The sequence below is a fragment of the Corythoichthys intestinalis genome, chromosome 20, assembly GCF_030265065.1.
Source record: "Corythoichthys intestinalis isolate RoL2023-P3 chromosome 20, ASM3026506v1, whole genome shotgun sequence".
Lineage (NCBI taxonomy): Eukaryota > Metazoa > Chordata > Actinopteri > Syngnathiformes > Syngnathidae > Corythoichthys > Corythoichthys intestinalis.
In genome coordinates this window covers 37,983,162-38,011,016 of record NC_080414.1, presented here as the reverse complement: position 1 = coordinate 38,011,016, position 27,855 = coordinate 37,983,162, and the positions used below count along the sequence as shown (strand labels likewise).

General features: G+C 43.2%; 2 protein-coding genes across 8 annotated transcripts in view; both read left to right on the top strand.

Annotated features, from left to right (window-relative positions):
- The window catches only part of pomt1 (protein-O-mannosyltransferase 1), an 89,979-nt gene that overhangs the window by 50,824 nt on the left and 11,300 nt on the right, over nucleotides 1-27,855 (top strand). For 5 of the 6 annotated variants that reach the window (XM_057824926.1, XM_057824929.1, XM_057824925.1 and 2 more), the window contains 10 exons: nucleotides 4,714-4,764; nucleotides 4,836-4,982; nucleotides 5,046-5,154; nucleotides 7,726-7,785; nucleotides 8,178-8,271; nucleotides 8,336-8,491; nucleotides 9,126-9,256; nucleotides 9,325-9,420; nucleotides 23,210-23,302; nucleotides 23,365-23,461. In XM_057824926.1, the coding sequence (XP_057680909.1) occupies nucleotides 4,714-4,764; nucleotides 4,836-4,982; nucleotides 5,046-5,154; nucleotides 7,726-7,785; nucleotides 8,178-8,271; nucleotides 8,336-8,491; nucleotides 9,126-9,256; nucleotides 9,325-9,420; nucleotides 23,210-23,302; nucleotides 23,365-23,461 (1,034 nt within the window). Of the gene's footprint in view, nucleotides 1-1,777; nucleotides 4,983-5,045; nucleotides 5,155-7,725; nucleotides 7,786-8,177; nucleotides 8,272-8,335; nucleotides 8,492-9,125; nucleotides 9,257-9,324; nucleotides 9,421-23,209; nucleotides 23,303-23,364; nucleotides 23,462-27,855 lie in introns of all 6 variants that reach the window. The other variant, XM_057824930.1, reaches the window with a different exon arrangement.
- Nucleotides 12,137-23,191, top strand: LOC130908955 (uncharacterized). 2 transcript variants are annotated; one of them, XM_057824931.1, is made up of 2 exons: nucleotides 12,137-20,707; nucleotides 20,787-23,191. In XM_057824931.1, the coding sequence occupies exon 1, from the start codon at nucleotides 18,576-18,578 to the stop codon at nucleotides 20,205-20,207; it is 1,632 nt and encodes a 543-aa protein (XP_057680914.1). In that variant the 5' UTR covers nucleotides 12,137-18,575; the 3' UTR covers nucleotides 20,208-20,707; nucleotides 20,787-23,191. Both variants share the same exon structure in this region, with proteins under 2 accessions (XP_057680914.1, XP_057680915.1).

The window sequence follows — 27,855 nt, the reverse complement described above, 5'->3', positions numbered from 1 at the left end:
AGAGGAAAGGTAAACCCGTTGCCCAGCCTGATACAACGGGGCAGGGGTACGGTGGCGATTGGCCCCACGGCAGGAGCGAATGTTGGCACGCAATAAGGCAGAGCGGACTTCCCTCCACACTCGTTGGCAACGCCGAAGGTGGGCTTGAATAGAGGGGACAGAGGCCTCGGTCTCCTGGACTGAGAACAATGGGGGTTGGTATCCCAGAGAGGCCTCGAATGGAGACCTGCCAGTGGCGGAGCAGGTCAGGGCATTGAGGGAATATTCCACCCATGACAGGTCCCTGCTCCAGGAGGTCGGGTGGAGAGCGGACACACAGCGGAGGGCTGACTCCAGGCTCTGGTTAGTCCGTTCGGCCTGTCCGTTAGTCTGCGGGTGATACCCAGAGGAAAGGCTAACGGTGGCACAATACATGCAGAGTCCCTGTAGTCTCCGGTGTTCACGTTCCGCTGGAGTCAAACGAGCCCTTCCCAACTGCATGGGCTCGTCCTCACCAGCAGGTATTGAGGAGGCAGGGAAGAGTCGAGAAGGCTGGCTACGACTCGCCGGAGGTGAAGAAAGTAGCCTGGTTGCATTATGACACTGGTGAGCCTTCTCTCGCCTACGCTCACGTTGTCGCTCGTCGAGGGATATGGCGAGTGTGATGAGCCCGTTCAAGGAGGTAGGCCTCTCTCTACCCACCAAGGCGTCCTTAATGGGCTCCGTCAGACCTCGTCGGAACGCACTGAACAGGGCAGGCTCATTCCATTGACAGCGAGCTGCGAGGATACGGAATTCTGTGGCATACTCAGCTACGGAAAGAGAACCCTGCTGGAGGGTGGAAAGAGCAGTATCAGCATCTTGCCCAGGGGCCTCATGATCGAAAACCAACCTGAACTCCCTAATAAACGCTGTGTAATCATGCATGTAAGGTGCAGAGCCCTCTCGGCTAGCCATAACCCACCGACGGGCCTGCCCTGTGGTGAGGTTAGCGATGTAGGCTATGCGAGCAGGAGCAGTTGAATACATGCTTGGTTGGAGTTCAAAGACGTACTCACACTGCATAAGGAATTCACGGCAGAGCGAAAAACAGCCATCATACAGGGCCGGAGCAACAAGGTGGGGCTCCCGGGCGGGGGGTGCGTCCGGCGGAGGGACAGCAGCTGGAGGCCCCGAAGGAGAAGAAATTCGGGCGCCGAGAGCAGCAACCTGGTCGGTGAGGGACTGGACCAAAAGGGTGAGTTGGCTAACCTGGGCCTTGTGTTCGGACGCCTGCGTCTGTTGAAGACCTGACACCGCCCGGACGTCCTCCCTCAATCCAGCGAAAAGAGCAGCTGCGTCAGATAGCTCACGAGAATGATGCGCCAACAGCCGCTCCTGGGTCCGACGCGGGTCGGGGGTCGTGGGTCTCTCCGACTGCGACATGCTGGCTGGGTCTTTTGGCCAGAGCTTACTGTTACGGTGGCTGGAATGTTCGACCCAAAAGCGCAGCAATGAGGAGGCAGAGGTGACGAGGAGCCCGAGGGCGTGTTTAATAAACAAGAAAATAAAAAGGAATGACGAGAGGTGGAGGCACTGCAGAGTTGGAAGGCTGAGATGGCTTGGAGTTGCTGTGAAGAAAAGGGATATGAATAAGTCAAAGTTTGGTTGCGTGAGAGGCCTGTACTTTACCATGTGAGGTTAGGTGAAGCTCTGGCGTTGAATGACGTGCAGACCAGTCTTTTGTAGTAGCATTGTGAAGTGAAGGCAGGTGTGGTGATTGATGACAGGTGTGCACAGCAGAGTCAGTGAGGAGGAGGTGAAGGCGAGGCTGAGTGAGCCATAACAATCATAAAATCTTAAGTGTTTCATTTGCAGAAGATCAATATAGCTTTAATGTGTGTCTGTCTGTCTGTCTGTTTGGGGGTTCATGTATGTGTGCATTTATTAAAAAATGCACTGGGGGGGAGACCCTGAAACCATAAAGTAAACACTTGTATTGAATAATTATGTCACAGCAGCCATTAACAATAAATTGTCTTTTTGAAGTGTACTGTTCGAGCTGCAAGTCATTTGTGTTACAATGACATGTTTGCACAGGCATATCGATTTTGACAATGTACATTGTTCAAGCCATACACTCTGTTATAAATGCTCATACTTGAATTCTTATTGTTTACAATTCATTTGTATAAACCTAATGTCTAGACTGCATGTACATTTGTTAAATATATCAAATTGAATGCTGGTAACTAAATCAACAAGAAACTGTTAATCTGTATTTCATGCATTGATTCAGATTTTCAAATTATATAACAGTCCGCTTGGACGACTTTATCGTCATTTATCGTTATCGAGATAAATCTGCTCCATTTATCGTGATACATGTTTAAGGCCATATTGCCCATCCCTACCCTGAAGGGCCTTGTAGGGGTCATTTGCATCAACCCTACAGCGCCAACTAGTGGCAATAGAAAGTCACTCGTTTTTCCAATACATGTCCAGTTCTTTTCAGTTTGGTCATTCTAGTTTCAAGACCTATTAAAATACTTATTTACGGCCCATGTCCACGTGTCTGTCTGTTGCCGTGACGACCCTTTGTTCGCCATTTAAAGGAAATATTTTTTTTCCAGAGAGTCAGGCAGCTTATAGAGCCACAATATTTGGCACACTTGGTCGAATTGGCCCAGTTAGAAGCTTAATTTTGGTTTTGAATAAGGGCTTGGCTGCACAGCTCAGTAGTACCTCCTTTTTTGTAGTAGTCTCTCCAATAGGGGTTTTTATCTCTTGGGTGTGGTAATGTAAGAGGCGACTTTCGAGCATGTTAAGTTCTAATGAGATGATTAGAGAGGAGGATCTGCCACCACCCTGACCTGCACACAGTCCGAGTTGCGCTAGATTGCGAGGGCCCGTTCAGTCCTGCTTGCAGGCCTAGTTTTTGTTGTTATTTAACTGTTGCCACAATAAAGTGAAGGAAGCCATCATTCACTCCTCTCCTTTCTATTTCCCTATTCGGGCTATTACAATATGTTCCGGGACCTGTCCACGTGCCGTCATCCCTGCGCTGTCATATGTACTACACTGTTCCACAACTGTTGGCAGCTCTGCTTTGACAAAGTCATCAGTCATCTATCCAAAAATCACACTTACTTTTTTGCAAATCCTTGATCATAAGCAGACCGGTTGAGGAAGCAGGCATCTTCGAAGTCCTTGTAGCAGAGAACACGACTCGATGATGGCGTGAAATTCATTGTGCGAACAAAAAGATGTCCATTTACGTGCCCTGCTATCCTTCAGCCACTCATACAACTTTTCTTTAGATTGAGAACAATACATCGCCACACACCGCCGTGGCATCTTACCGAGAAGCAATGCAACAATACTGGGTGTATGACGGACTTCCCTCGCAGTTCTCGGTGTGACGTCATTTCCGAAGATTGCCGAAGATTTCCGAAGATTGTGGAAGAAAAGCATTTTCGTTGTCAAGGGTGTTGCTATGGGTTAAACAAAGAATCTGGAAGGGTTGCGTTAAAAAAAATAACGAAAATATGCTTATAATTGTTTAGCCATTGATATCATTCAAAAACATGGTTGGCCAACCTGACTTCACATTTGGTCTTTAAGAAATAGAGGTGCCGCTGTGCTTTCTTGGCGAGTGACATGGTGTTAGTGGTCCAAGAGAGGCCCTCATCGATGTACACGCCTTTTGTACTGGTTACTCTCTACAGCAGCCCCATCAATGATCAGTGGCAGGTGTTGGCTGTGGCCTCTCTGGAAGTTGACAACTATCTCCTTTTTTTTTGTTGACGTTCAGGAGGAGGTTGTTTTCTCTGCACCATGTGGCCAAAAGTTCCAACTCAGTCCTGTAGTGCGTCTCGTCGCCGTTGGAAATGAGGCCCACATGAGTGGTGTCGTCCACATACTCTACCAAATAATTGATGCTGTTGGTTGTTTTGCAGTCATATGTAAAGCGCATGGAGCTCAGAACACAGCCCTGTGGGGCTCCTGTGCTTAAGGTGATGGTGCTCGAAATGTTGTTGCCGACACGTACTGCTTGCAGTCTCTTGCTGAAGACGTCCAGCAACCAGTTGCAGAGGGAGGTGCTAAGTCCTAGCTTGTCCAGTTTGCTAATGTGAGGGCTGGGTGTAGGTCAGAGCAGATTGCTTCATCTGTGGATCGTAGATATAGAGCGAGGATGTCAGTGAAAATGTGCTTTAGTTCCTCAGCGTAGTCCTTCAGGACTCGCCCAGGGATACTGTCTGGGCCTGTTGCCATGTGAGGGTTGATGTTGGTGAGTACTCTTTTCACGCTGGTAACAGGCAGGAACAGTGGTCGGTCGTGGGGCGGGGCTGGTGTTTTCTGTGGAAGCGTGTTTTTTTTTTTGTTCCTCAAAGCCTGCGAAAAAGCGGTTCAGGTCATTCAGCAGAGGTAAAATGCCCCCCTTCCCCCGCGCCTCAGGCCCCGTCGAGTAGAAAGCCACCGCAGTGACACGGAAGCCTTGGGCGCAGGCCTGGGTGTAGCCGCTGCGGATGCACCGGTGGTCATCTGCTGCTCTGCTCCGGACGGAGCCCGTGGGGAAAGCTGGAGAAGGGCCAAGGTCCCCCTACCCTTACTTGAGTCAAATTTTTGCCTACTCTAACCACATCTGCTTATGTCATTGTTTTAAAAAGAAATCGGACTTTATAAGTATTTGAGGCTGGATAAGGTCTTTTTCATCTGGCAAACCCTGGCCATATGTGCATACATATTTTGCAGCCTACCTGGGAGAATTTGACGGAAACTTCACGTGGAACCGAATAGGAGCGGGTAAGACGACGAGTGCGATTAGCACATACGATGGATGACCTCCTTCGATGGCCCGCTTGCGTCTGCCCCAGAGTACCCATGCGGCGTGAGCGTGTGGAGCCTGCGGGCAGTACCGGCTGCGTGCGGCGCTCTATGCGTCCCCCTGGCATATTGCCTGACTCTGGAGTTGGGCTTTGGGCGCGCGGCTGCAACGGGAGCAGCGCTTCTACTCTTGCTAGGTAAGCGCCCGCATTGCGCCGGCTAAAAATTACTCGTCCTGGAACGCGCCCGACACTTCACAGACAACGCTCTGATCGTCCAATCGCGGCTCATGTTGCTGGAGAGCGTGCTGATCTTCTTCGTCCTGGCGGCCTTCCTGTCTTACCTGCGCTTTCACCGCACCGGGCAAAGGTGGGTAGGGTAGCCAATAATTGTAGTCAAGTAAGAGTGTCGTTCCCTCAAATAATATTATTCACGTAAAAGTAGTCATCCAAATAATTCACTCAAATACAAGTAATGTATTTGGAAAAAAGAATACTCAAGTACTGAGTCACTACTATTAAAGTCTGATTTATTTTGAAAAGAAGGTAATCATTTGAGTAGCCAAAAATTGGACTTGACTAAGAGTAGTTGTAGGCAACTTTTGAAATATTACTCAAGTACACGTAAAAAAAATATTTTCTGAAAAGACTGCTAAAGTAACTGGAACTGCTTCTAATTTATTTTTATCACAATCTAACCTGGCAAGCCAGTTTGATTGTTCCATATATCTTCTAAGAATATATTCCACACATCAATCTGGGAAAGATTCAATCAAAACCAATTTCATTTGAGGAACCTTCCAAAAAAATATACAGCTGCTGATTGGACAAGGGCTCTTCTCGTCACACTCGCGAAAACGTCAATTCGCCATAAAAAGTGATGTTCCTTGCTCCCCTTTAATAAGGAAATTAAGTATATTTTAGGTCAATTTCCCTTTTATTTTATTCTATCTACAAGAACCGTGTTGCATTCCTCCAAAGTATTCAGGCAGATAGTTGCTTTCTGGTCATGTCTGAAACTCCTGCCTCTTTCCCTGATTGTCTCGAACATTGGACAGTTGTGGTTGGCAAGACAGTACTATATAATGAATCAGGAAGTATAGTCTTGCGTGCGAGACTAAATGTAATCAGTAGAGCCGCCAAAAACTTTACTCAAGTAAGAGTAGTGTTACTTCAAAATGATATTACTCAAGTCAAAGTTGTCATCCAAAAAATTGACTCGAGAACAAGTTTATACTTTCTACTCAAGTAAAAGTATAAACTGTGGTATGGCAGGTACTCTTACTCAAGTTACTCAAGTAAATGTAACACATTAATACTAGTGCTGTCAAGCGATTAAAATATTTGATCGCGATTAATCGCACAAATGTCATAGTTAACTTGCGATTAATCACACATTGATCACAACTTTTTATCTATTATAAATGTCCCTTGAATTATTTTAATACTCTTATCAACATGGAAAAGTGGATAGGCTTGCTTTCTGCATTTTTTTTTTAAACAATATGTGGTGTTATATTTCGCAGTACCATTCTCACTTTGAGCAGTCATTCACATTTCAAGCAATATCTCACACAAGTTCAGACACGTACCTGCAATAATATAAAGAAGCTTTTCAGTGTTGTTAGTCACATAGAGCTCCCTCACTCACTCACTCACTCACTCACTCACTCACTCACTCACTCACTCACTCACTCACTCACTCACTCACTCACTCACTCACTCACTCACTCACTCACTCACTCACTCACTCACTCACTCACACTGGTATCAGTAGTTACAGTGGTATATGGGGAGAGAGGAGGGATATGTCTCTCTGTCTCTCTCTCTCTGTCTCTCTCTCTCTCTCTCTGTCTCTCTCTCAAACACACACCCCCACACACACATTAACATTACTGTTCTGAAACATATCTACTTTGATTATTAAATTAACAGATAGGCAAATGACATGGACAAACTAAGAGTTACCTGCACTGCTCCAAGGCAGCTTTGAGCTTCCTCATTTTCTCCAGCTCAGTAGCTGTTGGCATGGCGACATTGCTTGGGCGTTGGGCCAACGCGTTTCTCAGATGTCCCGTATTCCGCTGGACGTGCTTGATCAGGGTACTATTCCATCTAGTTGACACTTCCTGTGTGAGCGACTCTTTCTTCTGATGGTGTGCTAGCTGTTGCTGCTCTTGCTCCACGGCATTTGCTGGTCTGTGTTTGAAATGTCCAACTTTTCGGCATTTTGCCAATGCGCAGTCAAACGGGCTGTTGTGTACAGAAACCGTGACTGCTCGGTGCACACTGTGTGCGATGCATGGCAAGTGTTCAAAAGGAAGTTGTCTGGCCGCAGCAATCAAGTTGCCTGCATCAGTGGTCAGTTAGACCACTTTGTGTTCAATGTTCCAGTCTTTGGCTACTTGCATGAAATGCGCTGCAACAACTTCATAACATTCAAAGCATGCGACTGAAGTTCCCACAGTGGGTCGAAATAATGTGCTGTGACCCACCCCGAGGTAGTTATCATTACTGAGGGATGTCCAGTAATCTCCAGTGAGCGTGACTGTGTTTGTCTACTCCAACGCGTGCTGTACCTTGGACTTCTCCGTGAACTTTCCGTTCAGAATTGTTTTCGTTTCCATTTCGTTTAACTCAAACAGCCTACTCTTTCACAGCGATTGAACAGGCAAGATCAAGCACATGCGCGGGGCATGCCTATTGTTTTGTTTCTGGGTTACAACTTTTTTTCTCACGTTGCTACCAGTGGCCACAGTTGATTAAAAACTACAAGTCCACTTGGTCACAATGAACATTAATCGCGCGATAAAAAAAATGACGCCGTTAAAATTGATTTGCGTTAACGCGTTAATAACGCGCTATTTTTGACAGCAATAATTAATACCCATCTCTTCTGGCGGGGAGGGCACTTTGTGACCTCTGACCTTTGTCCTCGCAGGTGTCCCACCAGATACGCTTGGATCCTCCTCTCTGGGACGTCCTGTGCTGCCGCCGTCGGGTTAGAATTGCCACCGTATCGTAATTTTGTTTTACCGGATGACACGTGGAAATTGTTCAATTGATTCTAGTAGTGTTGCACCGATACTAATAATTTGACGAAATGTTTGCGGCTGAATTTTTGCTTTGAAATTCTGAAATTCAATTTTTTTCGCATCAAAATTAGCAACCCTGATACAGATTTAAAAAAAAAAAAAAAAAAAGTCAGCTGATTACTGATGTCTAAAGTCAAAATTGTAAGCCGATAGATATCCTTTTTTTTCCCTTTTGTTTTTCATTCTTTTGTTAAATCGGTATCGGCCTTTAAAAATCCCATATCAGTTGACCTGTAATCGGTGTAACACTAATATCAAGGTACTAAATCGTTTGGTAAAAGGCGCCCTATGCAAACAGGGTGAAGTACGTGGGTGTGTTCTCCTACCTGCTGCTGGTAGGTGTGGCCTGCATACACTGCTGGAAGCTAATTGGTGAAACGCAAGTGAGCGGGGTGAGTGCGCATGAAATTCCATGCGCAAGAGCATACACGCGCCTGACCTCTCGCCCTCCGTTAGCCGAGAGTGTGCGCAGAGTGCATCGGGCGTGGCGCGTGTCTACTGGCGGTCCCGGTGGGGCTCTATGTCCTCTGCTTCTACGCGCATCTGACGCTCCTGCACCGCAGTGGACCCCACGACCACATGATGAGTCCCGCCTTTCAAGCTAGCCTACAGGTAGGTGTGCGTTCCAGCAAGCTAGCCACGACGGATGACACAGGTTACGATTTTTTTTTTTTCTCGTAATATTACAACTTTAAACTCATAATTTACGACTGCACACTCCTCAGCTTACCTTGGAAGGTCTGTTCAGGGGTACTGTAGAGGAGAGTATGTCAGGAAGAAAATAACTATCCAAAAGCATGTATTGTGTCATATTATTAAAGTAAAAAATAACAGATATTTCTTCCCTCCCTTAATATAGATCACACTGTAGTTCTTCTTACAACATACATTTATTTATTTGTTATTGTCAAACTTTGAACACATATTTAGAAAATACAATCATGACAGAACATTCAGTAATGCCATAAATCAATAGAGAAAATAAAGTTGAAATCACGAAAGTCGGGTCCATCGTAACCTGGTGACTACCAGTATTACGACTTTAATCTTGCAATGTTATGGTTTTTTTCTCTGCACTATTATGACTTGTTTTCTAATACTACATCATTAATCTGGTAAATACTTTTTTCTCATAGTTTTTCTCGTATTATATCAATACAGAAACTTTTTACGACTTTAATCTTGTAATATTATGACTTTCCCTCGTAATATTTTGACTTTCATTCCGTAATATTTTCCGTTTGAGGGCGGTCTGGCCAGGATCACCCGAGGACAACCTCTGGAGGTGGCCTACGGCAGTCAGGTGACCTTGAGGAGCTCCGCCTCCCGCCCGGTCCCATGTTGGCTCCAGTCTCGCAAAGCTAACTATCCCGTCAGGTCAGGTGCCGCCGGTATGCGGCCGACTCGGGCGTCGCCCTGTTAATCTGCACATGTTGTCCGCGCAGGTACGAGAACGGACGAGGCAGCTCTCACCAGCAGCAGGTCACCTGTCATCACCTTAAGGACGTCAACAACTGGTGGATTGTCAAGAACCCCCGCAGGTAGGTGGCGGGCGGAGATGTGCCCAAACTTTAATTGCTTTCCACTCTCATTTGTTAAATAGTAGTTAAATAAATCGGAATCAGATTTTCAAAACATGTTTTTAAAATGATTATTTTAAAATACTTACTCATTGGCTGCCATTGATGGTGATAGAACTACAATCTATTTTGACTGGGAAGGGTGAATGATTGGATGTTCAGTCATGGATTGGATGTCTAGCACTGTCAATAGTAGCCAATGATTTAACCGGGAAGTAACCCGAAAAAAACCCAAAATTATAAAGGAGTGACCAAAACTCAACAGGAAGCCAATTGTTTGCAGCCTAGTCACCTCCCGTATCGTATGCTGCAACTCACTGCTCTTTGGTCTCCCTAATACATACCTCCAGAAACGCCTAATCACAAGAACCCCTCATCCTCCGTCGACATCATTAGCTTATGACCTGGTCCCACCCTACATATCTGACCTCATTCCCACTAATACTCCTCCCCGACCTCTTCACTCCTCATCTACTCTCCACTAGAGCTGTAACAAAATATCGAAATGGTGATATATCGTGATACTTTGCATCACGCCTAGTCTAAACATAACAGGAAATGCTCAGACGTGACCTCTGAATAGGGTTGGGCATTGTTTGAATTTGAACGGTTTCGATTCCGATACCACGTTTCAATTCCGGTTCCAAACGATTCTTGATTCCGATTCTTTTAATAGGCAGGGTAAAAAAATGGCCTAGTTCATATTAATTTTTTCTCAATTATTTTTTTTAAATGATACGAATTTTCAATTAACTTTGCTATGAATTTCTCACAGGGCTATTTTAAACTAGTATATAAATATTAGTCTTTGAACTTGATGAAGATAAGATGAAATTTCTTTCCACAGGAGTGCATTTTCACAAAGATGTTTATTTTTCAAAAGCTCACGGAGAAAAAACATTTACACATATTCTTTTGCCTATGTTTTAGAGTGTCTTATGCTGCCGGCATTTATTGTATTGCATCTTTTGTTTTAGGTGGTATTTCTATAAGTTAGTTAAGGGCTGACATCTGATGAAGATGATGATCAGATGTCAGGCGGGGAGTGTTCTGTCCCTTGATCTTAAGTTGACTTTCTTTCTAAAATGATACATTGTTCATCCGTCCACAAGATATTACTATTGTAACTCCGGACTCTACAGTTTTTCTTTGGTTTTGCTAGCTGCACTGTGATTCCCCTAGTGGTGCCTTACTGGAAGCAGTAGGCAAAAAGAGCTTAATGTTTTAGTTGGAAAAGAATCCTTGAGGTGTACAGACGCTACACACCTCCTCTGCACTACACATCGTTGGGAACCCATGATAAAACAAAATCTGTAAGTTTGCACGTTTTAACAGCGGGTCATTTCGGTGTGCTTATTCTGTTACTTTATTGTCATTTAGGTGAAGCGAAGCAACACGTTTTTGTGCTATGCAAATTTATCCACTTCATATGATTTGTTCATAACGGAGCTGGTCTTCATGTGGCTTCTTTGTGGTGTTTGGCAGCTATTTTTCCCGGTCGCCGGTCAGGGCATCGAAACTTGGAATCGAAATTAAAAAATTCTTATGGTTCCGGGAGAACCGGAGTGTTAGTCCCGGATCCCATCAATGCTCGATGCCCAACCCTACCTGTGAAAGCCCCAAATTTTACAGGAAGGGATGTGTAAGTACCCTCGGGCCAAAAGGAAGTGGCCTGAAAACAACAGGAAGTGACCCAGAACTGCCCTAAAATCAAATGCTTAATAGTCTGCAGAAAGTGACCCAGGAAAGCCCCAAAATGTACAGGAAGTGACCTATAAGGACTACAGGGTGACCCAAAAAAGGTTACACTCAGTTGACTGCTTGTTTAAAAGCCATTGAAACATATCTGTAACAGCTGTCAAGTTGTCCCGCAATTTTTTGTTTCGCCAGCAAGCGGAGCTGTTGAATCGCTAAAGTTAATTTAACTTTTACAAGACGTGCAACTTAATATTTTTTGTGTGCATTATTTTTATTGTTTATTGTCATTTTTACAATTCATGGAAGTACATTGTTAATAATAGTTAGTTGAAAGGTTAAACTAAAATTGTTAAATTTCTAAGTTAATTGCAGTGAACGCACAACCAATCAGGTCGCGTCCTGTTCTCCAAGAAGGAAGTGAAAGTCCGATGCAGCGAGCTGTAGTAGTGACGGGAAAAGTCGTTCACCTGAGGAAACGAATCAATTCCGGTTCGTTCAGTAAAAAGATTCGTTCAAACAAATCGTTCAACGAATCGTTCGCCCTCCTCATCCCCCCCACCCACAACCGCCCAAATGAATCGTTCGGTCAGTGAACGGGAAGTGACGTTGCCAAACGAATCACCAAAAGACCGCTTAGCATATGTAACTGAACAGGAAGGCTTGGTCCCTCCCCCTCTTGCACAGTACACAGGCTTTTCATTGGCCGCTCTCTTCGTAGATTCAGAAGTGAGTGACAGACTGTGTTTTTCTTTCTTTTTTTTTCACTGCCTCGTCTCTGCAGCCCAGCCGCTACAGCAATGAGAATTTCCGCGTCTATCATATTTCTATGGGATCAAAGCCATGGCTTGTGCTTGCTTCACTTTGATATAGGAAACGGTTAAACATTTCCCCCTGTTTTAAGCACAAAGTTTTTAAATCACGCTAAATTACGTGTACGCTCCCTTCCGTATTCGTAGTTTAAATGCGTGTTTACGTGAGCTGGCTGCTCGTGAAAGCCATTTGATATACCACCAAATCATTTCGGCTGAAGAACAAATAAATGTGGAATTTAAATAAACTGTCTTCGGCTATTTTTTCTTGTTGAGTGAGATTTATTGCACACAAATAAGAAAATATAAAAAATATTAATAAATAATCAATTTATTATGTATATTAATAAATATTAAATCAGCGTTATAAATAAAATGTATTATTATTATTTGGCTTCTCTGACACGAAAATAAATAAATAAAACAACACTCGAAAAAATATTACCTAAAAATCGTGTTGAAATGTCATTTTTGCACTGGTATTAATATATAAATAATCCCATCAACTCCACGCAGTCATCTCCTCCCGATCTCAGATCACCAAATGCTGACGAAAAGAGAATCGTTTGCTCTTTACAATGTAACCATTCCACTCTCATTGGTATGTTAAGAAAATGGAGACATACATATATATATATACATCCTACGTCCCCGCGTTTAATTTTTGGACGCTTTAGTCGCACAGGATGGACTGATGGACTCAACGTTAATTAATTTGCGCCCCAACCCGACAAGTTGTGACACGGCGAAAAAAAAAAAACTCGGAAAAATATGTCATGAAACTACCGTTTCATAGCAAATCAGTATTATGGTGATCATACTAAATAATCATTTTCCATGGGCACAGATTAGATAAATTTCGCTGCCATGAAGTCCAGCTAGTCTCTTGACAGCTTTCTCGCCCGCCCCCGCGACGTATCCATAGCTCAGCCTTATCGCCTTGTAGCTACTGGCGAAAGTTTTAACATACTGTAAAGTGGATACAATGTCGTCATATGTAGTCTCGAGTCTGTTGATAAAAGCACAGTAAACTTTGCTCACTGTGTTTATGTGGTGTTTTTTGTGCATTTGAGTAGCATATGATAGGCTCAACATGAAAGAATATGTGATAAAGCCCTTTCCTTTCGGTCCTTAGCTCGTTCACTGCCGCAGCGCTGCTGCGTGACTGCCGGTGTAGGCGCACTATAAATTAGCGTAGCCGTCTAGCAGAACGAATCCTCTAAGCATTCTCGGTAGGACGGAGAGTCAGTGAACGGGAAGTGACATAACTCAGTCTTGCCCCCTGCCTGCATGCTGGCTGCTTATTGGCCACACGTGGAAGTGAGTGACAGACGCCCTGATTCTGTTTCCGCTCCCTCCCCTGCCCGCGATGAGGCTGGCGTCTGATTGGTCGTGTGCTATGTCAGTAGACGCTGCCGCTTGCTCAGCGCCCTCCCACGCAGATAACAAGGCAAGCCCCAACTTCATAGAACGAATCAGTGCAGAAGATGATTAGTTCGGTCTCGTTCACCCAAACAATTCGTTCAAAAAGAACGAATTGTTCACGACCGATACAACACTAAGCTGTAGCATAAGCAGCACTAGCACGTTCGAGTCGCTGAAAGTAAGCCATATAAAAGTTAATACGTCAAGTAAAGTTCCCTGTTTGTTCATGAGCAGGCCAAAGTGGTATGTATATTTTCATTTGTGTTTTATATTTTGTATATGTTCATTTATTCAATTGTACATCACTTCATTGTATCACCAGTTCTACGGTGGATCTGTAGTGAAGGCAAGGCTACAGTAAACATCAGTTAAACAACAACTCTCGAGTCTCCATTTGTGAACAAGCCGGTATAGTAGAACACCTCTGCTTCGGAGAGAGAAAGTAGAGCACCTCCGCTTCGGAGAAGAGAAAGTAGAACATTTCTGCTCTGGAGAAAGAATTCCAGGGAAGGCAACATGGCGGCCGGAAGAAGCGGCAAGTAAGACATGCTACACACGCTTGTAAAATGCATTGAAGAAGTCAATAAGCAAACTAATAAGTTAAAGCTAATCAAGAAAGCACTAAGACTTGTTCATAGCAAGTATTACAAGTACTTCCAAAGTGACATTTACGCAAAAAGTTGCACATTTGCCAACAAGATAAAAGTCACTGTACGTGTATAAACTGAAAACAAGGCAAGATGGCAGAAGACAAGAAAGATATAATGCAGCCCGCTGAACAAAGCAGTGCAGCATTATTTGTGCAGGATGAAAATAAAGAACAGCATTCAGAAGCTCAAGCAGTTGGAGAAGAAACACTTTTGTCATCAATGTTCCCTGATTGCACACATCCAGAAGTTCCACGGAGAAGTCAGCGTGCACGCACACTCACCGATAAAGGAAAATCCTTACAAGAAGCAAAGTTCAATGATTTGGTAAAGGACTTTGAGCGAATTTATAAGAAGTGGAAATACCAAATTAACAGTTTTAAAAGAATGCTGAAATACAAGGACACTGATTTGCTACCTGAAGCTGTGACTGCTATAAGCGCTATCAGGACTGAGCTATGTGAAACCTATGATAAATTCAGAAGTATGGATGAAATTCCTGATTTTTAAATAAGAAGAAAATGTGATATGTGCTGGTCTATCACTGAAGCAGCCAGAGCAAAGGCTCAGTGTCTTCTGGAAGAAAAGGGTGATCCAGATAGCATCGCCTGGCCTGACTCAGAGTCAGTTTTTGAAGGTAGTTCTTCTAGCATTTCTTCTATACTGACACATAAGTCAAAGTCCATGTCAGGAATGTCCCAACAGTCATCTGTAGTTTCACTACAACAAAGACAAGCTGCAGCTGAAGTAGCAGCTTCTGAAGAAGTTATTAAAATAATGAAAACACAGCATCAATGTGAAGAAGAAATAAGAGAACTTGAAGTTGAGGATGCAAAGAGAAGAGCTCAATTTCTGACAGAAAGCACAACAATAAAGACCAAGTTAGAGGAAAAGAAAAAAGAAGTGGAACTATTAAAAGAAATTCAAAAGCACAATGCAGCTCAAGCCAGATTAAGGGTGTATGCTGAAAGTCAAAACAGTGAGTTTGAAGAAAAACCTCCTGTTTCCAATTCTGAAGTTAAACATGATAGTTCTCTTCCACAACCGTGCGTTCTCAATGTCCATTCTAAACCATTTGTTCCATCTCAAGTTGCTGCTCTCACAAGTCAGCAGTTTGCACCTCAACAAGCAGCTGTGCATCAACCAGCAATGACAACTGCAACATCCATTGATCTCGTACAGACATTGGCTGAAGCAATCACGGCAAACAGAATTCCAATCCCGGAGCCTGCTATCTTCACAGGTGACCCGCTACAGTTTAATGATTGGAAGTTGTCTTTTCAGACATTAGTTGATCGTAAAAATTAAAAAAAAGAAAGAAAGTATGTTGGAGGTTCAGCTAAAATGGCCATCGAAGGACATTTTTTAGTTGGAACAGATGCAGCCTACTCTGCTGCCTGGGAAATTCTCAATGACAGGTTTGGAAATCCATTTGTGATTGGCAAGTCATATCGAGATAAGATTCAGTCGTGGCATAAAATCGGCACCAAAGACAGTAAAGATTTACGCCAGTTTGCAGATTTTCTAACAAGTGTTGAATCAGCCATGCTCTGCATTAAAAGTCTACAAGTGTTGAATGACTGTGTAGAAAATCAGAGAATAGCATCAAAGCTACCTGATTGGCTAAGTGCACGCTGGAATAGAAAGACGACTGAATTCCAAGATGAACATAAAATGTTCCCTGACTTCAGTTATTTTGTGAAATTTCTGAATAAAGAAGCAAGAATTGCATGCAATCCAATCACTTCGTTGCAGGCAATGAAGCCAAGTGAACCAGATGAGTACATGTTCAAAGAGAAGCCAAGAGGGAACAAAATGCTGAATGCTAAATCACTCAGCACAAGCTCCAATGAAAAACCAAATATCACATGTCTTTTTTGTAAGAAACCTGGTCACACAATTCATAAATGTCGAAAGATCCTCGAAAAGTCGGTGGAGGAAAGAGTTAAGTTTGTGCAGTCTGAAAAACTGTGTTTTGGCTGTCTCAAGTCCGGTCATAACTCCAAAAACTGTACTTCAAGAAGTGTGTGTGACAAGTGCCAAAAGCCTCATCCAACGTGTCTTCATCAAGACAGAGAGAAAAGAGACAAAGAACAAAGACCAAAGAACAATCAAGTAAGATCAGCATCAAATCAGGAAACAGTGTCAGAAGAACAAGAATCCACACAAGTGATGTCTAACAGAGTAGTGCAACAAAGGTCACAAGGTTGTACTTCTTCAGTTATTCCAGTCTATGTCTCAACGGTGGATGAACCAAAAAACGAAAGACTTGTGTATGCTTTGCTTGACACTCAAAGCGACACCACATTCATTTTGAAGGACACGGCTGAGACCTTAAACACAAAGTCTGAGCTGGTCAAACTTAAGATCTCCACAATGACTTCTAAAACAAAGATCGTGTCAAGCCACAAGATGAAAGACCTACAAGTAAGGGGCATGAATTCCGAAACAAGAATCAAGTTGCCAACAACCTATACTCGAAACTACATTCCTGCCAACAGATCACATATTCCTACAAGTAAGACGGCAGAGAATTGGTCCCATCTGAAACATCTCGCAAGTGAGATGGCACCCAAGCTTGACTGCGATGTAGGGTTACTGATTGGGTATAATTGTCCTCAAGCTTTACTCCCACTAGAAGTCATTAGTGGTGAAAGAGACCAGCCATTCGCACTGAAATCCCTGCTTGGTTGGTGATTTATTGGCTACAGTGACACCGAGAGTGCATATGTAGATGAAACAGGAGTGAGCCATCGTGTTATTGTGAAACAAGTCATGCCAGCTATTGAACCAAGCTGTAAACTCAAAGCTGAAGTGCACTTTGTGAACAGAAACAAAGTCAAAGAAGTCACTCCTGCTCAAATAATTAAAGTGTTGGAAATGGACTTCGTTGAAAGAAGCATCGAAGAAGAGTTGATGTCACAAGAGGACATGCTATTTCTGACTAAAGTAAGAGAAGGCATCAAACAAAAGCAAGATGGTCACTTTGAAATGCCACTACCCTTTAAGAAAGAAAAACCTGAATTGTCAAATAACAAAATTTGTGCAGAACACAGGCTCAAGTGTCTAGAGCAGCGCCTCCGGAAAGATGAGCGCTACTACAAAGATTATGTGGCATTCATGCAAGACATCATACAGAAGGGTGATGCTGAAAAGGTGCCAGAAGCTGAGCTACACAATCAACCAGCATGGTACATACCTCATCATGGCATCTACCATCCACAGAAGCCACATAAGATACGTGTTGTCTTCGATGCCTCGGCAAAGTTTCAGAATACATCTCTGAATGAACATCTCCTGTCAGGGCCAGATCTCACAAACACCCTCGTTGGAGTTCTGTGTCGTTTCAGGAAAGGACAGGTGGCTATCATGTGCGACATAGAGCGCATGTTTCATCAATTTCATGTCGCCACACAAGACCAGGACTACCTTAGATTCCTATGGTGGGAGGACGGTAACATGGAAAAGCCACCAGCAGTTTTTCGCATGAGAGTCCACTTGTTTGGCGCAGCATCATCGCCTGGTTGCGCAAACTTTGGATTGAAACATTTAGCTGACCAAGGCAAAAGTAAGTTCAGTCAAGCCACTGTTAAGTTCATCCAACGCAACTTCTACGTTGATGATGGTTTGCTAAATGTAAATTTGGAAGAAGAAGCTCTGCAGATTGTAAGAGAAGCCAGAGAACTATGTGACACAGCAAAGCTGCACCTACACAAGTTCATTAGCAACAGTGAAAAGGTCATTGCTATTATTCCAAAAGAAGAATGTGCAGCAGGAGCAACAGAACTGGATCTAGCACTGGGGGAGCCAAAGATGGAAAGAGCCTTAGGAGTTCACTGGTGTGTGACATCGGACATATTCTGCTTCAGAGTTGTCATAAAAAACAACCCCTTCACCAGAAGAGGAGTGCTCTCCACAGTGGCCTCAATATTCGACCCACTCGGATTTGTGGCCCCATTCATTCTCGTCGGCAAAAGAATCCTCCAAAAAATGTGTCAGGAAAAGCTGGATTGGGACGAGCCGCTTCCACAAGATCTCAAACCTGAATGGGAAGCCTGGCTTAGAGACCTCCAGAACCTGTCCACAATCAAGATATCACGTTGTTATGTTCCATCAACATTCAACCAAGTGCAACAGTATGAGTTACACAGCTTTTCTGATGCCAGTGTATCCGGTTACGGCGTGTGCTCATATCTAAGAACAGTGACGAAGTCTGGAGAAGTTCACTGCACCCTTGTAATGGGGAAAGCAAGAGTCGCACCTACAAAAGTGAACGATTCCAAGACTGGAGCTTTCAGCGGCAGTGGTAGCTACAAGAACAGCTAGCTTTCTGAAAAGAGAGTTAGAAATACCGGACATTCAAGAATACTACTAGACTGATTCTAAAGTTGTCCATGGTTACATCAATAATGACGCAAGACGCTTTCATGTATTCGTTGCTAACAGAATACAACAAATCAGATCAAGCACAGAACCTAGTCAATGGCGATATGTCGCCTCAGAACTAAATCCCGCAGATTACGCATCGCGAGGAATCATGACCAGAGAATTAGTCGAGTCCAACTGGTTCACTGGCCCATGTTTCTTATGGCAAAAGGAACTGCCCAAAGATGATGTTAAACTGAAAGAGATTAACACTGAAGATCCAGAGCTAAAGGTCACGCATGTTTTCACAGTACAAGCAAAGGAGGAGAAATATGTCACTGAACGGCTGCAAAAGTTCTCAGATTGGACAAGAGCTGTGAAAGCAATCGCAAGATTAAGAAGATATGTTAAGTCTGCAAAGAATTCAAAGGTGATGTCAAATGAAAGTACTACATTGGAAGAAAGAAAAGAAGCTGAAGAGTTCATCATACGCACAATTCAAAAGGAGACATTCAGCAAAGAAATCCAATACCTCAAAGACAAAAAAGAACTCAAGTCATTTCAATCAAAGTTGTACCAGTTAAGTCCATTCCTCGACGTGCATGATATCCTTAGGGTGGGAGGCAGACTGACGAAGGCATCTCTCCATCCCAACATTAAACATCCAGCTATCATGCCAAGAGATCATCACGTCTCACGTTTGCTCATCAAACATTTTCATGAGAAGATACACCACCAAGGTCGAGGAATGACAGTCAATGAAATTCGTGCTAATGGCATCTGGATAATTGGCTGCAGTATTGAAGTTTCATCATTCATATACAAATGTGTCAAATGTCGAAGATACAGGAAATACAATCAAGAACAAAAGATGGGCGACCTGCCATCTGAAAGACTAGAAGCGACCCCTCCATTCGCATACAGCGGTATGGATTGTTTTGGGCCTTTCTGTGTTAAGGAAGGGAGAAAGGAAGTCAAGAGATATGGACTTTTGTTTACATGTATGTGCTCGAGAGCTATTCATATCGAAGTTTTGGATGACCTCAGCACAGACTGTTTTCTCAATGCACTGCGTTGCTTCATAGCAATACGTGGCAACGTCAGTCAACTGCATTGCGATCAAGGCACTAATTTCATTGGTGCACGGAATGAGCTCCTAACACAAGCAACTCAAGAGAAGGTCAAAGGTCTCGGGATAAGTTTCGTCTTCAACCCACCTGCTTCAAGTCACATGGGAGGAGTTTGGGAAAGACAAATTCGGACAATAAGGAATGTTCTTAGAGCCATTCTCGACGAGTCAGCTTCAAGATTGGACACTTCATCATTGAGAACCTTCATGTATGAAACTATGGCAATAGTGAACAGTCGTCCACTAACTGTTGAGTGCCTTAATGATCCTGTAGGACCAGAGCTGCTCACACCGAATCATATTTTGACTATGAAATCGACAGTGATCACACCACCACCTGGAGAATTCGTCAAAGAAGACCTCTACCTGCAAAAAAGATGGAAAAGAGTACAGTATTTGGCGAATGTATTTTGGACCAGATGGCGAAAGGAATATCTGTTAAACCTGCAACAGAGACGTAAATGGAGTAAGAACAGAAGAAACATGAAGATCGACGACATTGTTCTTCTACAGGAAGACTGTGTTCCGAGGAACCAGTGGAAGCTCGCCAAGGTTGTAGAAGTCACACCCGGAGCTGATGGCAGAGTCAGAAAGGTCAAGCTTCTGATTGGTGACTCTAAGACTGTTTTAGAAAGACCGATACACAAAACGGTACTTTTGCTAGAAGCTGGTTAAGGACTAATACAGTAGATGTTTGACTTTGTAAATAGTTCATCATTGCATATTGTTTAATTGAATGTTAAGGATCACACATACTGTAGTAATAGTGTGATGGTGGGAGTGTAACAGCTGTCAAGTTGTCCCGCAATTTTTTGTTTCGCCAGCAAGCGGAGCTGTTGAATCGCTAAAGTTAATTTAACTTTTACAAGACGTGCAACTTAATATTTTTTGTGTGCATTATTTTTATTGTTTATTGTCATTTTTACAATTCATGGAAGTACATTGTTAATAATAATTAGTTGAAAGGTTAAACTAAAATTGTTAAATTTCTAAGTTAATTGCAGTGAACGCACAACCAATCAGGTCGCGTCCTGTTCTCCAAGAAGGAAGTGAAAGTCCGATGCTAAGAGCTGTAGCATAAGCAGCACTAGCACGTTCGAGTTGCTGAAAGTAAGCCATATAAAAGTTAATACGTCAAGTAAAGTTCCCTGTTTGTTCATGAGCAGGCCAAAGTGGTATGTATATTTTCATTTGTGTTTTATATTTTGTATATGTTCATTTATTCAATTGTACATCACTTCATTGTATCACCAGTTCTACGGTGGATCTGTAGTGAAGGCAAGGCTACAGTAAACATCAGTTAAACAAGAACTCTCGAGTCTCCATTTGTGAACAAGCCGGTATAATATCTAAATAGGTTGTCATGCTTAAGTGATTCATTAAGGTCACTCAATGCAGCTGGTAATCACTCGTCTCTACAATTCCTGTGCTTCTGCTGAAAATGAAGAAAACTTTAGCTGTACCTGAATTGCTGCGTGCCGGTCTGACACCTACTGAGATTGCAGCAAATCTGAGAATATCCAGATGTGCAGTCTACAAAGTTAAAAAGAAGCTGAAAGATACTGGAACAGCCTCACGAAAAACTGGGTCTGGAAGTGCCGATCTGTGCGGACCAAAAAGTTGATTGACAAGGTGATATGTGGCCACCCCAGAGTCCAGATCTCAATCCCCTGGATTATAGCATATGGGCAACTGTGGAGGACAGTGCCTGTAAGAAGCCACAAATTTCTGTGGCAGCCTTGGAGAGGTCCATTGTTAGATCTTGGGAAAAGATGACAGCATCCTACATAAAGAAGACCTGTCAAGCGTTCCGCAGGCGCCTGGAGGCTGTTGTGACACTTAAGGGAGGACACATTGAAAAATAGAGTGTACTGTACATGTTCTTTACAATAATGTATAATTTGTGATTAAATTCTAATTCTAAACTGAATAAACATGGCATTTAAGTTGTATTATGGCAGTGTAAACTTTTTTTTGGGTCACCCTGTAGAGGCGTGCGAAATTTCCAGTTCTTAGATTATTTGCGATTCGGCCGTGGAAGATTCGAGAACGATTCACAAATATCCAAATTCCGATTTTTGAATTATACCAGGTAAAGCGGAAGTAAAACAAAGTCAGCGCGGTCTTTGGGAGACAATGAGGAACGGACCGAGAGTAAATATCATGTTCAACTCATGCCACTAGATAAAAAAACAATCATACCTGACTGCGGCTGACAGTCGCTACAAACAACGCCCAGTTGCTAGTTGCTACAAACATACGGCTACAGTAGATATCATATATATGTAGGACTAGATGCAAATGACAGACGACGTCTGTGTTAGAACATGTATTATTGAACAGAGATGCGAAATGACAGACTTTCCGGCGTAAGTAAAAAGCCGCCATCTTCAACCAGTAGACCTCTCTAGAAGGCTCTGTTGTAGCGAACCTAATTAACTTTTTATCTAAAATAGGCCTAAATCAGCAGAATCAATCTTTAAATGATGAAATAGTTTTAAAACTTTGACAAAAGTAGACAGAAGGGAAATTGTGGAATAACGGGAGCAATTTTAACAACTGTAACAGTTGATTCACAACATTAAATTAATTGAATGTAGTATAAAGCTGCTGATACAGAATGGGGACTGGAGTTTTTTATTTACTGTTATTTTTGTATATTTGTTTACTGTTATATGTTAACTTGATACTGAAATAGTAGTTTGGTTTAACCTGGGAGGATTTTTGAACAATTTTGGAACTAATGTACAAAACATTAAAAAAAAAAAAAAAAAAAAAAAAAGGAGGGGGGTGCATCAATAATCGTTTTATAATCGAATCCGCGCCTCTGAATCGTAATCGAATCGTTAGGTGCCTAAAGATTCCCAGCTCTAATAAGGACTCTAGAATAAAAGGCACAAATTGTGTAGCCTGGTACACCAGACTCAACGCTGTTCCAGCTATTGAGTCTGGCCACCATTCCCACGGAAACAATTTCCAGGGCGGAGCAAGCCACAGCAAACAGACAGCGGAGTGGACCAATCAGCGACGGGCAAACGTGACGTTTGTAAAATGGCGACGGCAGGACGAGGGACTTACGCACGGAAGTAAACATACGAAGAGAGCGGAGTTTATTCGACATGGCTAGCGCGAGACAGACTATTGTCAATGACTCGTGTCGATGTGTTTTTGGTCATTTAAAACTGATTTTACCGTGGATTGGAACATATTCTCGGCTCTGCCGTTCACCATCTGTGTTGTTGAAGAGACGACTTTCGACGCGCAAGAGTGACGTTGCTCGTGAAGAACATGTCACACAAATAAACGAATCTGATTTGTTGATTGATTTTGTATCTGCTCGAAAAGGCCGTTAATGGGATGGTTCCCAGACTATTTCTCTCAGTGTTGGAAAAATACAGGGAGAATAGTCTGGCAGAGCCAGGCTACAAATTGTGTACATATAGTATTAGAAGCCAAATTTCTTCCGGTATTTCCGTTTGTAACACTGGCCACTAGGTGGTGCAAATTCACAATTACCAAAGCTCGTTACAGCGAACATAACAATTATGCTATATATCGGTCTATCTATATTAGAACTCCTACCCGAACATAGAACGTAAGTTTCGCCGATCTAGAAAAAGTCCCCCATTTTTTCGGTCGACCCTTACTATGTCTCAAGGTGTGCCTGTGCATTACAGGGCCGAGCTGTCCGTTGGCAGTCCTCCTCAGGCGGTGCATCACGGAGACGTGGTCCAGCTACTTCACGGGATGACGTCTCGCTTCCTCAACAGGTGCTGGGCTCTTCTCTCCCACGCCGCAAGCGATCGCCACTGACACGCGTGTTTTCTCGCAGCCATGATGTGGCCGCCCCTTTGAGTCCCCACGCCCAGGAAGTGTCGGGATATGTGGACTTCAACGTGTCCATGCCCGCACAGAATCTTTGGAAAGTGGTGGGTCGCCTCGCATCGACTTGCCGGCCAATTAACTACTTGTCGCCCTCAGTAGGATTAGAGTTAGCAATGACACATAGCCCAAATGTTGAAAGTGTAGACATATCATCTCAATAAGGTAGATGTCTTACACGAGCCGAAGGGAAGGGACGTACTTTTGAACATTTACTTGAGTGACTTTTGGAGAAAAATGTACTTTGAGTCATCGTTTCACCCAATACCTGTCTTTGAGGAGACTTTTTTTAATGACTACTTTTAACTTGAGTAACATTATTTTGAAGTAGTGCTCCCTCTTACTTGAGTTTTGCCTACTGTACTGATGACATGAGAAGAGGAAGGAGAGCTGAGGCGGTGTATTAAACCGAGCAGCCAAGCCGCGATGCTTTATTGACATTTAGTCAGCAGCAACATCTCACGCAGGTCACCATGCACAGACCCTGACAACTATAGTTCCGCAGGTGATTTATTTATTACGACTACATATAATAATATGACAAGCCGTTACTCAGGACTTGAGTATTCTTTTCACCGAATTTTTTTTTTTTTTTTTTTTTTTTGTAGTTATTTTTCTGGATGGCTCCTCTAAGTAACATTATTTTGAAGGAATGCTAGTGTCACTTGCATAAAATGTTTGACTACTTTGCTGATTACATGGAGGCCTCGAGTTACGGACAAGTTCCGTTCCTACTAATGTTGCACAGATACCGATGCCAGTATAGACCCCAATCACGTGACGTCACAACTCTGCCCCCCTGACTGGTGCCGCCATATTGTTGTCAGCTCATCGTGTTTACATATTACCGCTACATACATTTCTCCTATTACTGCGTGTTTTTCTGCTTGTCTAAGGAATCACCGCCTAGTAAACGAACCCAAAAACCTTCCTGACAATCGTTAACATTGATTAATCAAAATGGTGAAGGCATGTGTGGCGGTTGGTTGCAGTAACAGAGAAGATAAACTGTCATTTTAGTAGTTGCTGTGTGCCCATTGTTAAAAGGTCAAATCTCGAAAGCAGCACGGTTTGTTTATCTCGGTCCATGATGCGTTTGTGTCGACAGCCGTTAGACAGCGGCGAAAACATCAATATGATGCCAACACGATCGCGGACATCATCAGACAGAGACTATGAAGCTCGTCGCCACGGTCGCACAGCAAGAAGGTGAGCGCAACAACAGGTGTGATTGTCATTGGGATATGGTCGTGAAAACCTGTAGACTAATACATTTCTGTTCAAAGATGGTTATGTGGCCCAATCCACAATGTTACTAAAATACAGTACTAATATTTTGTGTAATTTAATTATTTAAAACCGATGTTACAGTTGTAAATCCATTACTGTAATGCGTTTTCACGTCAATAAAGCGTTATAAAGAAGCGCTCCCGTCCGGGGGGACATTTCACGCAGGGCAGCTATTTTTCGGCACACACCGGCCCGTTGTCGATCAAGTTTCATTTTACAATCGTGACAATGGTGACGCTCAGCTGACCAAATGTCGGTTTATATTCGGGCCGGTGCCGATTTTGGGTACCCGGCTCTTCATAGTGACATAAACTGGAGTATGATTGGAAATTTTGTGGCCTCAGGACGAGCTCTGATGCACGGGACGGGACCGGACGGGAGGAAATATCGGTTTGGGCATCAAATATGGATCTGGTGACTGGATCGACCGAAGCTTTTCCAAATAACGGCTTTTATGCAACTCATCCAATGACTTTACAGCATCTGAAAGCACCAGGGCTTCCATAATTTGCAAGTGAATCCACCTTTAGAAACTAGGATCAATGACAATACGGACCCACAATGACGGACAATATGGCGGCACAATACAGCGATCACGTGATTGTGTGACGTTGGTGATTGGGGTCTATTGGCGGGGAGGCCGATACGGCACTAAAATGGCGGTGTCGGCGAGTACCAACAAATAGGGCGCCAAAAACATTTACTGGTATCCCTTGAACGCAGCCTTATTTCTCCTGACACTCACTACACTCCGTGTTGTTTGATGACACGTGATCACTTTGCATGCCAAGCAGCTATTGCTATTGGCTTGCTCCAGACCAATAGTCGCTCAAAACAGTTTAGGTGGTTATAGAGCTATAAAACTGATCTTCGTTTGAGCTAGTTGGGTATCTGGAGCATTACTTTTGTGGGTTTCATTCATTAAACTCTCAAAATGGCCCGAAAAAGACACATTTCACGTGAAACTCGACAATCTGTTCTTAGAAATGAAGGCTATTCCATAAGAGAAATTGCCAAGAAATTGTAGATTTCCTATAACGCTGTGTACCACTCCCCTCAGAGAGCAGCACAAACAAGATCTAACCAAAGTAGAAAGAGAAGCGGGAGGTCCCGCTGCACAACCGAGCAAGAAGGCAAGTTCATAAGAGTCTCTAGTTTGAGAAATAGATGCCTCTCAGGTCCTCATCTAGCAGCTTCATTAAATAGTACCCCTAAAATGCCAGTGTCAATGTCGATTTGAAGAGACTACTCCGGGATGCTGGCTTTCAGGGCAGCGTGGCAAAAAAAACATCTGAGACAGGCTAATAAAAGGAAATGATTAATATGGGCAAAAGAACACAGACATTGGACAGAGGAAAATTGAAAAAAAGTGTTATGGACAGACGAATCAAAGTTTGAGGTGTTTGGACTTTGGATCAAAGAGAAGAACATTTGTAAGATGCAGAACAACTGAAAAGATGCTGGAAGAGTGCCTGATGTCATCTGTCAACCATGGTGAAGTTAATGTGATGGTCTGGGGTTGCTTTGGTGCTGGTAAAGTGGGAGATTTGTACAAGGTCAACTGGATTTTAAATAGAGAAGGCTATCACTCCATTTTTCAACACCATGCCATACCCTGTGGACAACACTTGATTGGAGTCCGTTTCATCCTGTGACCCAAAGCACACCTCCAAAATATGCAAGAACTATTTAGGAAAGAAGCAGGCAGCTGGTATTCCATCTGTAATGGAGTGGCCAACACAGTCAAACCCATTGACAAATTAACAGCTAGTACAACATAGGTCTGCAAAGCTGTAATTGTTGCAAAATGAGCATTTGTTGATAAAACCAAAGTTTGAAGGAGAAAATTATTATTTCAAATAAAAATCCTTATTTCCAACCTTCTCAATGTCTTGACTATTTTCTGTTCATTTTAAAACTCATTAAAATAAAAGTGTGACTTTTGAAGGAAAACACAGAATTGTCTGGGTGACCCCAAACTTTTGAACGGAAGTGTATGTATACAGTGGGGCAAATAAGTATTTAGTCAACCTCCAATTGTGCAAGTTTTCCTACTTGAAAAGATTAGAGAGCCCTGTAATTGTCAACATGGGTAAATCTCAGCCATGAGAGACAGAATGTGGGAAAAAAACAGAAAATCACATTGTTTGATTTTCAAAGAATTTATTTCCAAATTAGAATGGAAAATAAGTATTTGGTCACCTACAAACAAGCAAGATTTCTGGCTGTCAAAGAGGTCTAACTTCTTCTAACAAGGTCTAACGAGGCTCCACTCGTTACCTGTATTAATGGCACCTGTTTTAACTCATTATCTGTATAAAAGACACCTGTCCACAAACTCAGTCAGTCACACTCCAAACTCCACTATGGCCAAGACCAAAGAGCTGTCGAAGGAAACCAGAGACAGAATTGTAGACCTGCACCAGGCTGGGAAGACTGAATCTGCAATAGGTAAAACGCTTGGTGTAACGAAATCAACTGTGGGAGCAATTATAAGAAAATAGAAAACATACAAGACCACTGATAATCTCCCTCGATCTGGGACTTCATGCAAGATCTCACCCCGTGGCGTCAAAATGATAACAAGAACGGTGAGCAAAAATCCCAGAACCACACGAGGGGACCTAGTGAATGACCTACAGAGAGCTGGGAACACAGTAACAAAGGGTACTATTAGTAACACAATGCGCCGCCAGGGACTTAAATCCTGCACTGCCAGACATGTCCCCCTGCTGAAGAAAGTACAGGTCCAGGCCCGTCTGCGGGACACTAGAGAGCATTTGGATGACCTAGAAGAGGACTGGGAGAATGTGTTATGGTCAGATGAAACCAAAATAGAACTTTTTGGTAGAAACACAGGTTCTCGTGTTTGGAGGAGAAAGAATACTGAATTGCATCCGAAGAATACCCACTGTGAAGCACGGGGGGTGGAAACATCATGCTTTGGGGCTGTTTTTCTGCAAAGGGACCAGGACGACTGATCTGTGTAAAGGAAAGAATGAATGGGACCATGTATCGAGAGATTTTGAGTGAAAATCTCCTTCCATCAGCAAGGGCATTGAAGATGAGACGTGGCTGGGTCTTTCAGCATGACAATGATCCCAAACACACAGCCAGGACAACAAAGGAGTGGCTTCGTAAGAAGCATTTC

Excerpts from the sequence above, each read along its gene's own strand:
- LOC130908955 (XM_057824931.1), top strand. The coding sequence starts at position 18,576 with ATGACCAGAGAATTAGTCGAGTCCAACTGGTTCACTGGCCCATGTTTC.